This window comes from Hippoglossus stenolepis, chromosome 20 (assembly GCF_022539355.2).
Source record: "Hippoglossus stenolepis isolate QCI-W04-F060 chromosome 20, HSTE1.2, whole genome shotgun sequence".
NCBI lineage: Eukaryota > Metazoa > Chordata > Actinopteri > Pleuronectiformes > Pleuronectidae > Hippoglossus > Hippoglossus stenolepis.
The window spans coordinates 4,355,519-4,369,406 of NC_061502.1; the positions used below are offsets into that span (position 1 = coordinate 4,355,519).

The 13,888-nt window shown below is 41.8% G+C and overlaps 1 protein-coding gene across 2 annotated transcripts; it reads right to left on the reverse strand.

Moving 5' to 3' along the window:
* Positions 1-49: 49 nt before the first annotated feature.
* Positions 50-12,780, reverse strand: znf395b (zinc finger protein 395b). Of its 2 annotated transcripts, none has more exons than XM_035144206.2 (10): positions 12,532-12,780; positions 10,129-10,294; positions 9,592-9,779; positions 9,394-9,506; positions 7,562-7,761; positions 7,273-7,373; positions 5,783-6,077; positions 3,127-3,222; positions 2,767-2,873; positions 50-943 (listed from the first exon to the last, which is right to left on the reverse strand). In XM_035144206.2, the coding sequence occupies exons 2-10, from the start codon at positions 10,258-10,260 to the stop codon at positions 832-834; spliced, it is 1,344 nt and encodes a 447-aa protein (XP_035000097.1). In that variant the 5' UTR covers positions 10,261-10,294; positions 12,532-12,780; the 3' UTR covers positions 50-831. The 2 variants fall into 2 exon arrangements, with proteins under 2 accessions (XP_035000097.1, XP_035000096.2); XM_035144205.2 differs by lacking the exon at positions 12,532-12,780 and adding an exon at positions 11,621-11,751.
* Between the last annotated feature and the right edge of the window lie 1,108 nt (positions 12,781-13,888).

Below are 13,888 nucleotides of genomic sequence, written 5' to 3' on the forward strand. Positions count from 1 at the left end.
GTTTGCTATTTCTTTTGTGGACTGTCATGCAGAAGAAAAACAACAGAAGTTTCAAATTCTCAGTGCTTTTTAATGTGTTTGACAAGATATTTCCTTTTTTTTTCTTTTATTGCTATTACAAACTCATTCTCCTAATGCTAGTCCCATTACCCCCTGACTCCATAGCTTCATGGGTAAAACCCATATATACAGTCTATGGTAAAACCTCACAACACTGGTCATGTGCCAACAACACGGGCAGGAAGGAAATCCATTTCATGGAAGGAGCTTGGTTGAGTCAAACCAAACGTAGCTTATTCCTGTGAGTTTATATACCAACAAAGTGCCAAAAAATTCGCCCAATACACGGGCTGAACAAGACAATTAAAAAAAATGTATAAAATACTTGTATGTAACTCAAAGCATACAATATAATGTACAGCATAACCACTGTGTAACCACTGGAAGAGAGGGTCGGAACGAAGAAAACAGCCAAGTAGCGGTCTAACAACGTGGAGCTAAAGGGGGCAGTAATATGACCTTTGGATAAAGTACTGTACGCTTAGCACATCACATGGTCAAAGTCAGTCAACAGTTAGCGCCACCGCAGACTTCACGTCTCAGGATCAACTTACAAAGATACATAAAACTGGATTTGCATTCTTTTAGGAAAGAAACAAAAGAGGCTGAAAGTTAAAAAAAATCTGAAAACATGTAATAAAAGAAGAGTTGTTTTTCTCGATGGCTCTCAGGCCCTGATTTGTATCCTCTTTGATAAAAGTCTCTCTCTCGCTCATCGGTCCATCCACCGCTCTGTCTCTCACCCTCTCTCTTCAGCACACAGATGTGTTTTTAGTCGGGGAAGCGCTGGCAGGCTTTTTTCCAGCGGCAGGCCGTGCACCACTGATCCTTTCGCTCCACTCCGTACACCTTGCGGCACTTTTTGGCCTCGCCGCGACCCTTCCTGCAGACGGAGAGACACAAAGCGTGAGGCTGAGCGGCGATGGGAGAGATCAGGAAAGGAAAGGGCACTAACACACATACATGATGTGATCAATCTTTATGAAAAAAGAAAGTGATAGAACACAGACTGATAACAGACAAAGAGAGGGTTGAATCAATTTGTATATCCCTTTGCCGAGAGCATGAAAATGTGATTTTACAGACACTCACAAAGAATGAAAAGCTGGAAGAAACAGAAAAAAAATGCGTGAATCCAAATAAATAAAGCCTTATTCAAAAAGCTTCATTTACACTCATTGTTGAAAATATAAGACACTTTACGTATAATAAATCTATGAGGCCAGCGTCTCCTCATGACCAAACTTAAAACCTTGGAAAGTAGAACTTACTCCAAACTTGACTGAAGGGTATTTTGATACACTTCCTAATATTAAATCTACCTTATTCTTAATAAAATTTATAGTTTTCGTTTTAAATAGCTTTATGGTCATTTAGATGCCATTTTAAGATGACGAAAGAAAAAAATGAACTGAGACAGATGAGGCATGATATTCAAAGGCCCCCTCCACAGCACTGTGTCATTCTGGCTGGAACCATTTTCATTCTGCTGGGAAAACGCACCAGCTCTAACCATTGTCAGGGGGTCTTGTTTTGATGGAACGTTTGCATGTGAAGAGGTGAGCACTGTCATTTCAAATTCCCCGCAAAGAAAAGCGCCTCATGACATAAATCGACGTGTGATTGCTCATTTCAAATCTTCATCTGATCAATCCCATTTTGAAAACAGTAGTAGACGAGAAGGTTATAGTCTACATCTGCTGAGTCAGACTAATAATGTTTTTATGAAAACTTTAGTATCTGATGATAAAAACCAGCAAAATATGTTCATTAGCTACAACCATCTATATAATATTATTATACAATAAACTGTGTTTATTATATTTTTTATCTATGATTAAAAGTAGAGTTGTTTCCTGAGTCATTGAGGTTTCATAAACTGAAGCTAAATGCATTCATTTATGGGATGTATGTGAGGAAATTGTGAACATTAATGAGAGAGAATAATTATGCAAAACCTCAAATAATGTTTGAAATGCCCACTAACATCAGAGAAATAAAAGTATCAATGAGACTTAAGTTTAGAGTGTAGTGGTAGTATATATTTACATGTTACCTTCAAGGATTTATGGTCTTTAAATCAGCTACAGGATGGGTTATCATATTTTATATTTATTGAATAATGAATCAAAATACAATTGGTGATCCCTTACCTAGTTGTCCTTTGTTTTTATTACTAGTTAGCAGAGGTGGGAAGCAAAGAAGTACAAATACTTTGTGACAGTACTTAAGTAGATTTTTCAGGTATCTGTACTGCCCTTGAGTATTTATTTTTTAAGGAGTAACAACATGGAATAAAGTAAAGTACCATCCCTGGCCTTCATTCAACACATTGTGTACATTTCCTTCTGGACAGTTTTTCATGCTCACAAATCTTTTCTTGCTCTAACCCTGTTTTAGTGAATTGTTTTTATTGAGGTAAGAGTGGTTTAAGTCTTCGAACTATATTAATGTGACATGAGTCTCTGTCTGCTTTGCACAGGTACAGCCAGATGAAAACTTTTTACTTTAATACATATACTTTGAGAACATTTTAGAGCCTGTACTTTTATACTTTTACATAATTAAAATAGGCCGAATCAGTACTTATACATTAACTTGAGTCATTTTTAGCACACGTATCTGTACTTCTACTTGAGTAAAGAATGTGTGTACTTTTACAACCTCTGCTAGATAGCCATCACTCAACACTATGTGCTGTGTCACCTGAAGGAGCAGTGAGTGCGGGAGGGCGACGCGCTCATCGGCTGCAGCCTGTTCTGTTGGAGCCACTGTTCCCCAACGCTCACAGACCGGCAGCGAGGTTTCACCATCTGAGGAGACAGACCACCACAGAGTTACAGATGTCAGTGGGAGACGTGGTCACTATCTGTAATCTAACTGTATCAACAGTTCCTTTTATTATGAAACTTCTGGATTTAAAAAAAAAATCAAATAGACTGGTCAGAAGCAGACTGAGAATTAGATGCTGCCATGGGGATATCAGAGAATTAAGTTCAAAATAAATCAAATATTGTTGAAGTAAATTGAACACAGAAAGCAGATTTATATCACTGGTGGACTTACTGGAGTGTTACTGTGGCCAGAGACAGGGGCAATGGGCGTCCACCCCTGGCAGGCGGGGCTCCTGGGGGCCACAAGTACCTGGACGGGGCTGCAGGCCTGCAAGGGACAAAGAAAAGGAGACAACACATGACTCTTAGTGTCTGCACGACCCTGACAAGTATCTTTAAAGAGCTTTTTCACTTAAACAGTTACTGATGCTTTTGAAAATGACAGTGACGGCTGAACGTTGATGTTAAACCCACCCAGAAAAGGCTAAAAGATGGTAAAATGCGATATAGAGCAAAGGGAACCTGATGAATTGTTAATGAATAGGGATGATGTGGGTTTGTGTACGAGCGGCACATTGTTAATACAACAATATTTTGTTACATACATCTGTTCTGCATGATAAACCTATATCACACGGGTTACAAATGATCAATTCATGGTTTGTGATTCCATCTATCTGCTGTAGTAAATATGCTACACATCATATCTCTTCCTGTTCCCTCTGCCCTAGTTCTGCTCCCTGTGAAACCCTGAGCTCACTCAACACGGCACATGTCTACACACCTAACACCCCCCACACCACAGCGTAGACAGAGGTGGATGGAGAAAATCTGTGGAAAGTGCACGAAACAAAACACAAGGAATCTAAGTACCCACTGTGTTAACCCTGGAAGTAACAGTGGGTCTGTCGAGAAATGTCAAGGGCAAAAAAAATTGCGTTTAACACACTGGCCAAGCCTTTCAAGCCAAAAGCCTCAAGCAGCCATGACACGCACACGAACAAGCAGAGGCGCTGACCCACAATTCAACCCAAACACATTTCTGCATGCATGAGAAAATTATAAGACAAATGTCTTATTTTCTCAAATCTGCACCACACGATACAGATGTTATGTACAATATATGTAAAAGATGTAAGAAATATGCATAATATACATAATACATGTAATTATATCATATCTTTATGGTTTTATGTGTAGGATAAATCGGTCCTAAGTGTGCATGGATACATGTACATTGTGTCCTGACTGCTGTAAAAGCTCATGCAGTGTTATTCTGCCTTTTACAGGCTGCTCTGGGTCCCGTCTCCTTGGGGGAGCGAGCAAGCCGCCAGCTTAGTCTCTCACTGTCACAAAGCATCCATTTACATGCTCAGTGGTACAGGGTAAATGCAGGTCACCAGTTAAATGTGCTGCTTTGTGATGCATAAACACAGTTGTAGCTCATTGGCCTGTTAGAGGGGTATCTGCATGGGGTGCGCTGGGTGGGTAGGGAGGACCTCTGGAACGACACCGCGGCCGCGTGACACCAGTCTCCCGCACAGAAGCCCCGGTGAAAAGAAAATGAAACCCTTTTTTCCTATTTCTTCTCTGTGTTGTTTTTGTTTTCATTTACAGCCTGATTTCATGGAAAATATGATTAAGTCTGGGTAATTGGGAACACTGATGTTTGGGAGATAAATTCCAGCAGTCACATGCAAAAAATCTAAGCCGGACATTTAATAATTCATGCGAACAAGGACTGCACTGTCTCCTTTCATCTCTCTTTAAAAAAAAAAAAAAGTGTCAGTCCCCAAAAACATTCCCGAACCACATCTTCACGAGAACTTGAATTCTGGGGAGTAAACGTTTGTTTATTTCAATTTAATGTCAAATGACAGATTGAGGGTCTTTTCCGAACAGACTGAATTCAACATCCAGACAGTGACAAAGCACAGGAATACAAATTCATTCAAACTGGGACAGATGAAATTATTTTAGGTGGGCGAGTGTCATTCCAGCTTTTCCAGCTGGTTGAACACATGTACATCCACCCACCCACACACACACACACACTCACTAATCACCTGGGTCAGTCATATGAAACTGAAAGTAATAATAATGAAACTATTCTAATAATAATGGAATAATGAAAACTTGAATTTATGTTATTCTCAAATCTGTTCATTAAAACTTAGGCTAGATCCATTAGCTGATTAGCTTAGCATAAAATACTTTAAAAGTTAAATAATCAATATGTTCTATCAGCAGAAAACGGGTTTTGTTCATTTCCACGGTTCACTAGTTCTAATGAGGTGATTGTGTGGCGTTATTTTCTCTGGGCCTGAATCACCTCAGGGTGGCAACTAGAATGCAGCTTTACGAGAGTGCTGTCAACCTTCTTGTCTAATCCTGAGCAAGAAAGTGAATTATCACATTTCCCAAAAAATATGAAACAATTTATTTCATCTTATTATCGAATAATTCCAGAAATCTCTCTCTGTCTGTCTGTATGTGGCTCGAAATATCTCGAGAACCATTCATCTTATCAACTTCATACTTGGCGAGTGTATTGTTTATGGCCCAAGGAAGTGCAGTGGCCATGTGATACCTTCAATATTAAATAACCTTTGGAGTCCAGCGCGTTCACAGCAACAACAACCGATTCTCCAGTTCGGATTTCTGCGTACTGAGTCTAGCTTCACCGAACCCTGAATAAAGTTATTCAGTCTTTACTTCCCACAGCTCAATGACTGCAGGTCTCTTGTACAGTTCCAGAAAGAAAGATGCAACCAGCATTACCACAGGCTAAACAAACAGCCCATTCAAAACAGGAACGTCTAAAATACTCTTCATGTTCACATTTAAAAGAAAACATTGGGTGAATGTAGCAATGCTGCTGTACCCACCTGATAGAGATGCTCTGAGTGGATCTGCCAGAAGCTGCTCGGTGCCGACTGGCTGAGTGAGCTGGGCCTGCTCAGGACCGCCCCAGAGCTGGAGTTGGACCTGGGCCTGTGAGCCGGGGGGAACTGGAGCTCGGAGCACGGAGGAGAACCACAGGAGGCCCAGCTGAGATGAGGGGACGAGGTCTGGGCCACAGGCTGCTGGGAAGGAGCTGGAGCGGCGCTGGTGTCCACACTCTCACAGGAGATCTTGGTGTAGTAGAAGTCCTCCTCTCTCTGGGACTGATCCGATCCACTCCTGTGTGTGTGTGTGTGTGTGTGTGTGTGTGTGATGGGGACAGACCAGATGACACAGACAGAAAGAGTGACCTGCTTGTCTGGGTGTGTTACTGAAAGTAGCACTTCACTGTGGCCCAGATGTAAAATCTCAAAAATATTTCATCTCTTCACTCTAACTAAGTCAGCGAGTAAAAATTTCATTCCCTCTTGTTTTTTTAATGCTGCTTTCCTGCTCAGGACATTCCGACAGCACTAAACTGTCTGGTTTCCACTTCACCCTCCACTACAATGGAGATGTGGCAAAACAATGTCCGCATGAAGCTGAAAACTTACAACGTTATAAAACAACATGTCCCCTGAGTGATCGCTTGATATAATTCCACAAACAATCTATTTATATATTTATTTAACTTTCCTTCTTTTTAATAAAGCTGTTAATCTACATTATATGACAGAAAAACAAAACATATACTGTAAGGAATAAATGTAGTATTTTGAAGATATAAAATATATCTCCCTTGCAATATGTAAACCTAAAGACAGATATTTGGTGGCCGTACATTTCATAGCTAAAATAAACAGGACACACCCAGTTTTTAATGTCTCCCAATAATTGGATAATTTCTAATTGGCTCTATCAAGAAAGTTGGGTTCTCATCTGGGTTTGTTTGTTAGCAGGATTACAAAAAGATCTACTGGACAGATTACCACAAAACTTGCTGGAGGATTGCAATCTGGGTCACAAAAGAAGTCGTCATTCAATTTTTAGTGCTGAACCAGATCAAGGGGCAGATCCAGGATTTTTTTCACTTTCACTTCCCTTAACAATATGATGTTTTCTTTGATTTGTGTTTGCAATTTGATGCAGAGCCAAATACAAATCAAGATCCGGTGAATTTAAATGTGTTATAAATATATATATATATATTTTTTTTTTCTTAGTTTTCTCCTTTTAGTTAATAATGGTAAAATTTCTTTATAATTCTATGACATTAGAGAGGGACTGTGGTTCAATTATCAGTTTCCCTGGGCAGGGTCTCTCACCATAAGCTTAGCCAGTTTAGTGGCCTGGAGAAATGACTGTAAGTATATAAAAAGTTATATTGTGATATTTACACCTAAAATAATTGCAACACTAGTATAAACCCATTCAGGCAATATTTTTTGTATGTTTACATATCCTTAAAAAGCATGAAACAAAGACGACGGCTCACCCCAGATGCAGCACACGGATGTGTCGCTTTATTCCGACTGAAGACGTGAGCACTTTGCCACAACTGGGCCACAGACACTTGTACACACCTCGGAAAGAGCTCTGTGTGACAGAGAGAACGGAGCAGATGTTTAGTACAGGAGAGAAACAGAGAAAGCAGAAAGCAGCATCAGTCTATAAAGACATTACAGCTCACTGGCTTTGCTGCTTGGAGGGGCAACGGCTTCCACCATCTGGTGCTACAGCCGAGTCAGTAAAAACTTTTTAAGGGAACATGTACTGCTGTGCACCTTTGGCTTTTTGGCGTTAAGCTCCTCTCCTTGCTCCAGCTCCATGTGCAGGCCTTCGTCGGGGCTGCTGTCCATCTCAGTGACAAACGGCGACGGGGTGGGGCTGGAGTTGCCATGGTCCCAGCTCCAGTAGCCGCTGCTGCCGCTGTCAGAGAGCTCGCCGCCGCCACACTCCATGTCAGCTGACGATGACGAGCCAGCTGGAAGACGGGAGGATTCACCGACAGTTGTTGTTTAAAGTGACTCTCGTCCTCTTTGCCTCGCAATCAGCTCTTTTCTCTCAATATTGTTAAAACATAAACATGCTGCTCTTTCCCCCTGATAGGAAACTTAGCAAGGAGTTGGTGATGCTGGATCAAACACAAACTCACCCATTGGAGTTGAGCTGTGAGAATATACCTTATAGTTTAGATTCCCTGTTCCTTTGTGTTGGAAATAGCTACTGTTCATTCGGGACTGCGCTCTGCCCATCCTACAGAGAACAGCAGGTGTCCCACACTGGTGCCAGGCCTGTGACACTTTCTATTTTCTGAGACTGTTTTACCATCATTTTAGCCTCTCTTTACTCCCTTTATGCTCCGTTCCATATCACCTCTCCAAAAAAAATAAAACAATATCAACTTGCTTTTGCAAATGATCTATTTTTAATCTAATAATATACTTAGATTAATCAAAATTAATCAAGGAAAACACGAGTTTAAGGATGAACGTTATTGTAAATACATGTGGATAGAACTGTGATGATTGATTTAATATATTGATTTATTTACTGAGTTTGCAATAAGAGCTTCTGACTACTCAATTAAAAAAAGAGCATCTTTTCCATTGACTACAGTTACAGCTTCTATTTCACTCCTGCCACTTTCTCTCTCCTAGTGCAGTGTCTGTTTTAAACATGGCAGTTTGATATGGGCTGTTTACTTGGCCTGTGGTAATGCTGGTTGCAGGTTTCTTTCTGAAACTGAAAATGGGACCTTTCACTAAGCGAGCCGCAGCAAGTCAAGACCTGCTGCAGGAACTATGATGCTGCCGCGCACAGTTATTGTTGTTGTTGTTGTTATAAAGCTGTGATACCTGATACTACTTTTTTCTACATATGCTACATCTATGTTGCATGTTAACATTTGACTTTACGCTTAAACGCCACATTTATATTATTCAGCTAAAGTTACATTGTCAAACTTTAAAATAAGCCTTGAAAAATGATGCCTACACCAATATGATACACAGCCTTTTGCAATGACGTGACAGGACAACTGTAGTTACTATTCCTTTATGTAAATGTTTAGCTTTTGTTACTTCCTGTGACTTGAATACCTTAAAAAGGGCATTCCATAAATCCTGTTTTGCGAACATTGCTCATTAAACTGAATCTGGGTTTTTTGCAATCTGCTACTGCAGACTGAAAGTGATCTGTGTCTAACAGGAGACCCTTAATAAATGGGTTTAATTTGCAACTTCAGCCTTATAGATGGGTACGTAATCATTTGCAAAATATTCATAGATAGCCATTAAAGTGAGGAACTTTTATGATTGAGAAAACTTTGACTAGTAAGACGACTGACCACTTCCTTGAAATGAATACATGCACGAATAAGTTATTAACCATTAAATCGGCAGATTTCATGTTACAAATCTATTTATTAATGACTATTAACATTTACAACTACTGTCTTTGAGGTTTATTAGTAATAAAGTTGTTGAAAGGATCTATAAAGCAGTGGTAAATGTTGGTTTAACCATAAATAAACCCATTAGTCACAACTTATACGCTCTTTGTAATGGATGTTATGTGGTACTGAAAACAGCAGAGACAGCGAGAGGAGACATACCTGGTCCAGGATCCATCTGTGGAGGACTCTGGACCGTGGGGCTGCAGGACAGGCTGGTCAGAACCATGGCGGCCATGATCTCGTCCATCTCCACTGACTCTGGGCTGCGGAAGCTGGAGACAACAAACAACATAAACACCATTAGACTGAGGTGATAAAATCCACACGCACGCTCTTAAACTGTGAACTCGCCCTCACCTGTAAGGTGCCTCTCTAGGAGACGACAAGTTTTTCAGGTGCGTTGTGGATCCAACAGTTTGAAGGGGAGTGGTCTGGTGGCTCCAGCCTCGCTCAGCCTCCCTCTGCAGGTGGGCGGATGTTTTGTTCTTGTGATGGCCGCTCTCTATGAACGCTTTCTCCGCCTGGACACAGCTCTGTGTGCTTACCTTTAAACGGAAGAAGTCAAATAATGATCTTCTGGTCAAAATCAGCAAAATGTTTGTTTTTGGTGCCTTGCTCTGGGTTCACTTCAGCAGGGGCCTTCCAGCCAGTAGACCAGTGGAGGTTGATATAACAAAATATTTCCTGTCCATCTGTGGAGCCCTGCCCGGCGACAGTACAATCTGCTAGTGAATCAGTGTGAGAAGGAAGTGGCTTCCAACCTCCAATGACCAGTGAAAGGTGCATAAACAATTTTTTAATGTAGGAATGAGTACATTAATGAATAGATGGAAGGCTACGATTAACAAATACATGTTGGGTGAATAGCAGACTCGTCCCTCTCGGTCAGCTCACCAGAGTCTGCTGCATGCCAGGCCTGTTGATGTTGTGTGCTGTCGTAGAGGTGCAGGCCTGTAGCCCCGGCAGACGTGACGCCGTCCCTGCTGGCCCTGCTCCAGCTCCGAACTCAGGTCCCATAGCTGCCATGGTGCTGCTGCATACAGTGAGGGGACTCAGCTCCCTGAGGGAAACACAGCAGGGATATCATGAGGAGCGAACCAATCAGACCTGACTTCCTTTTTGCGACAATGGAATGTTCCCAAAATGGCCCATGAAGGGGAGACCCCAGCGATTTGGTGTTGAACTTGTATCAAATTAAAATAAAAACAACCAATGACAAGTTATCTTACATTTAGCCTCTGGTATGAGTGGAGATGGGCAGTGAATCCTGCATTTCCCACAATGCAACTTAATGGTGTCTGTCCGACTCTTTCTGCAGCCTAAACACTTACTCAGCAAAATTCACAAACAAAATTCAACACACGCCTCCTGTTAAAAATAAAAGTTGAAAGCTAAAACCAGGATAAACCTAAAAATATCATAGAGATTAATTCAAATGAACCCTGATGACATCATCTGGGTTGTTCTCCCAGTCTGTCTTCATGTTGAGTCACCTGACCTTCACGTGGGAAAATTCAACTCATCAATTTTACTCTGTAGAATATTTCACATAACTGTCCTTAAGTAACGTTCATTTTACAAAGTTTATGAATATGTTTATATGTTCATTCATTCACTCGCTGCACGTGACGTCTCTCTGTCTGACGAACAGATCACAAACACCACAATCTTGCTGTAGTTCTGTTGCATCCTCCTCTGTTCAGGCTGATAACGTGTCCCGCAGACGTAATCTGACGTTTGGGTGGATTCACTGTGGCCTGTCACCCACAGAGGTAAAATGGGGGCAAGGCTGCTTTCAGGGCGCGTGGGAATAATCCTGATGAAATTGCGCAGCAGGGATTTTCTAGTTTTTTCACCGCCCACGTTTAGTAAAATAAGTCTGTCAGTCCCATTTACGAGAGGTTCCAGAAGAATCGTCTCTGTTCTAATCAGCTGCTTCAGACTGAATCTGCATGATTAAATGAGTCACGTGAGCTAAATGATTACATTTGAGTTCACATTACAGCAAAACAAACACTTTCACTTTCAACAAAAATTTGAGAGGGGTGGGGGGGGAATACAAACACAAACGTTTTGTGGTCAGATTCTCAAATTTGAGGACTGCTTTTAATTTGTTGTGGACACAATGTTTAACATTCTAGACTGGTATTAGGGTAAAAAACATTTTTGTGAGAGGCACTTTTTAATATTTTCAGAAGAAAATAGATAGATAGATAGATAGATAGATAGACATTCTCCTTATTATTGTTAACAACATAACAAAAATAAAATATTATCTTAATTTATCTCAAAACAACAGCACACAAAACATGTTGAACTGTCACACAAATCAGGACTAAACACACAAAATGCATAAGGTATTATCAAAGTAAATAACTTGTATTACTGGAGTAAAATGGGAGTCCAGTGCCAAATTCTCGACGCGTTTACTTCTGGACAACCTTCGCTTGACAGCATTTCCACCAGAGCAGGTATAGTCTCCGACTCTCTCCTCCGACTCATGAACGCAGCATAAAACCAGATTTACCCACCTCTCCACCAATCAGCGGCGAGGATCGGTAGTAAACAAGCGGCGCGGAGTGGGCGGGGCGCCGCCGCCGATTGGCCGAGCCCTTATTTTCAAGCACACACCTCCCTCCCGACAACGTGTTCGGGCACGAGTCTCGCCGGGAGCGAGCGAGCGAGCCGGCCGTGGGGGAAGCGGCAGAAAACGACCCGATGTTTACAACGCGTCCTAACGTCAGAGCGACATTAACGACGCATCGATCAGGAGCCACGAGCAGAAAACCACTGTAGTGAGATCAAGCGGCGGAGATACAAGCGTCCACAAGTCACAACAACAATAACGTCATCCACCCACTGGCGGAGCAGCGCTGCAGACCCGAGATCGTCACGTCCACACATCTGTGCACGGAAACACACGCATTTCAATACGAGATGATAACATGGATATCAGTCCGTATAAATAAAGCGACTGCACAGTTGAGTGTTTCTTGCGCGCGATGACTGAGCCTCAGGTGAAGCCGGGACACGCTCCTGCAGATTCATCTAGAACCGCTGTTGTGTATGTGTATATCCATAGTAGTAACAATACTATTGATGGGTCAGTGTTTATGGAGTCTGTCAGTGATCTCCACCCGGCAACGCAGATAGAGACCAGGGGGAAAACCCCCCTCCCTCCCCCTTCGGCTGAAGGAAAACAACATTTCTCTCCCTGCACTCGCTGCACGCGCGCACACACACGCTAAGCACAACCACAACAAAACAAGGCAACCTGCGTTTTCCCCGGTTACTCACTCGATCGGCGGAGACCTCCTCCCTGCTCCGGTCCCGTCCGAGCTGCAGCAGCGGGGGTCTGAGTCTCTGAGGCTGTCCCGTCCCGCCACTCCGTTCCGCTCGCCGGCTCCTCAGTCTGCCGCCGGAGGGAGAAGAAGGGGGTTGGTCGCTCGGTCGGATACGCGCCTACGTGTGTCTGCTCGCTGGACCAATGCCGGGGGTGACAGCTGGGCAGAGCAGCGAGCGCACGGATATCAGGCTGCAGCGCGTCCGCCGTGCGCAAGAGGATGATGTAGGTGAGAGGTTACCAGAGCAGCAGCAGCAACGGCAGCAGCAGCATCCCCCCCTCTGTATCTGTCTGTCTGTCTGCATCTGTCTGTCTGTCTGATGTCTGTCTGTCTGTGTATCTGTCTGTCTGTCTGTCACTCACATCTGCATGATTATTCATCTGAGTCACATGGACATGGTGTTGTGGTTGCTTTTGAGATAACATAAACAGTAAACATGCATTACAAAGACATTATGGTTTTCAAAATTTTTTTTTAATTCACATGCCAATCAATGCTAATAAGCTGAATAATATGCAATATGCAGTATGTGTAATACTACATCACCTTAGTATCCTCTTTTAAAAGCGCATTTTTGTAAAACGATTCTGGAATTTGAATTGTGTTTATTTAGTTGTTTTATTTTACCCATTGTCCTGCTTATTATTATTATATGGTTATATGGTTGTTTTATTGTTCTTTTCATGTTATCACACAAGCTACAATGACACTCAGGAGCACATGCAGTGATGCAAACCTGCAAAAGTTGTTCAGTAGCTGCTACGTCATGATGATGGATTTTATCAACGACTGAATTAGAGTCGTTGAGGATTAGGAAAACTGAAGCAAACATTTTTATTTATGGGATTTATGTAAAGACATTATATACATTATTATAGGAACAGATTGCCAAACCTCAAATGAGAAAATATGCACTTATGATAGTAATATGTAGTAGAAATAAAAGTAACAATATGACTTAGGCTTCGAGAGTATTTGCATCATATTTGCAGTGTTGCATTTAAGCACTTATGGTCTTTATATTATTACAAGAGCAACAGCTACTGAGGAGTTATCGTTATTATTTTTTTGTTGATCAATTTAGGAGTTGCAATACCTTTGCTGGAGCCTTAACCTTTCACGTAGAGTCGTTCAATTTCAACATTTCAATTTGTCCAATACTTGCGCTGGTGCAGACCTCCACCAAGGCCCAACAGTCCCCTTATGGAACCACATTTAAACTCACTGGATCCAGATTTTTATTTGGATCTGCACCAGATTGCACACTCTCATAAATATGACTCCCCTAAACACATATTTCATCAAGATCC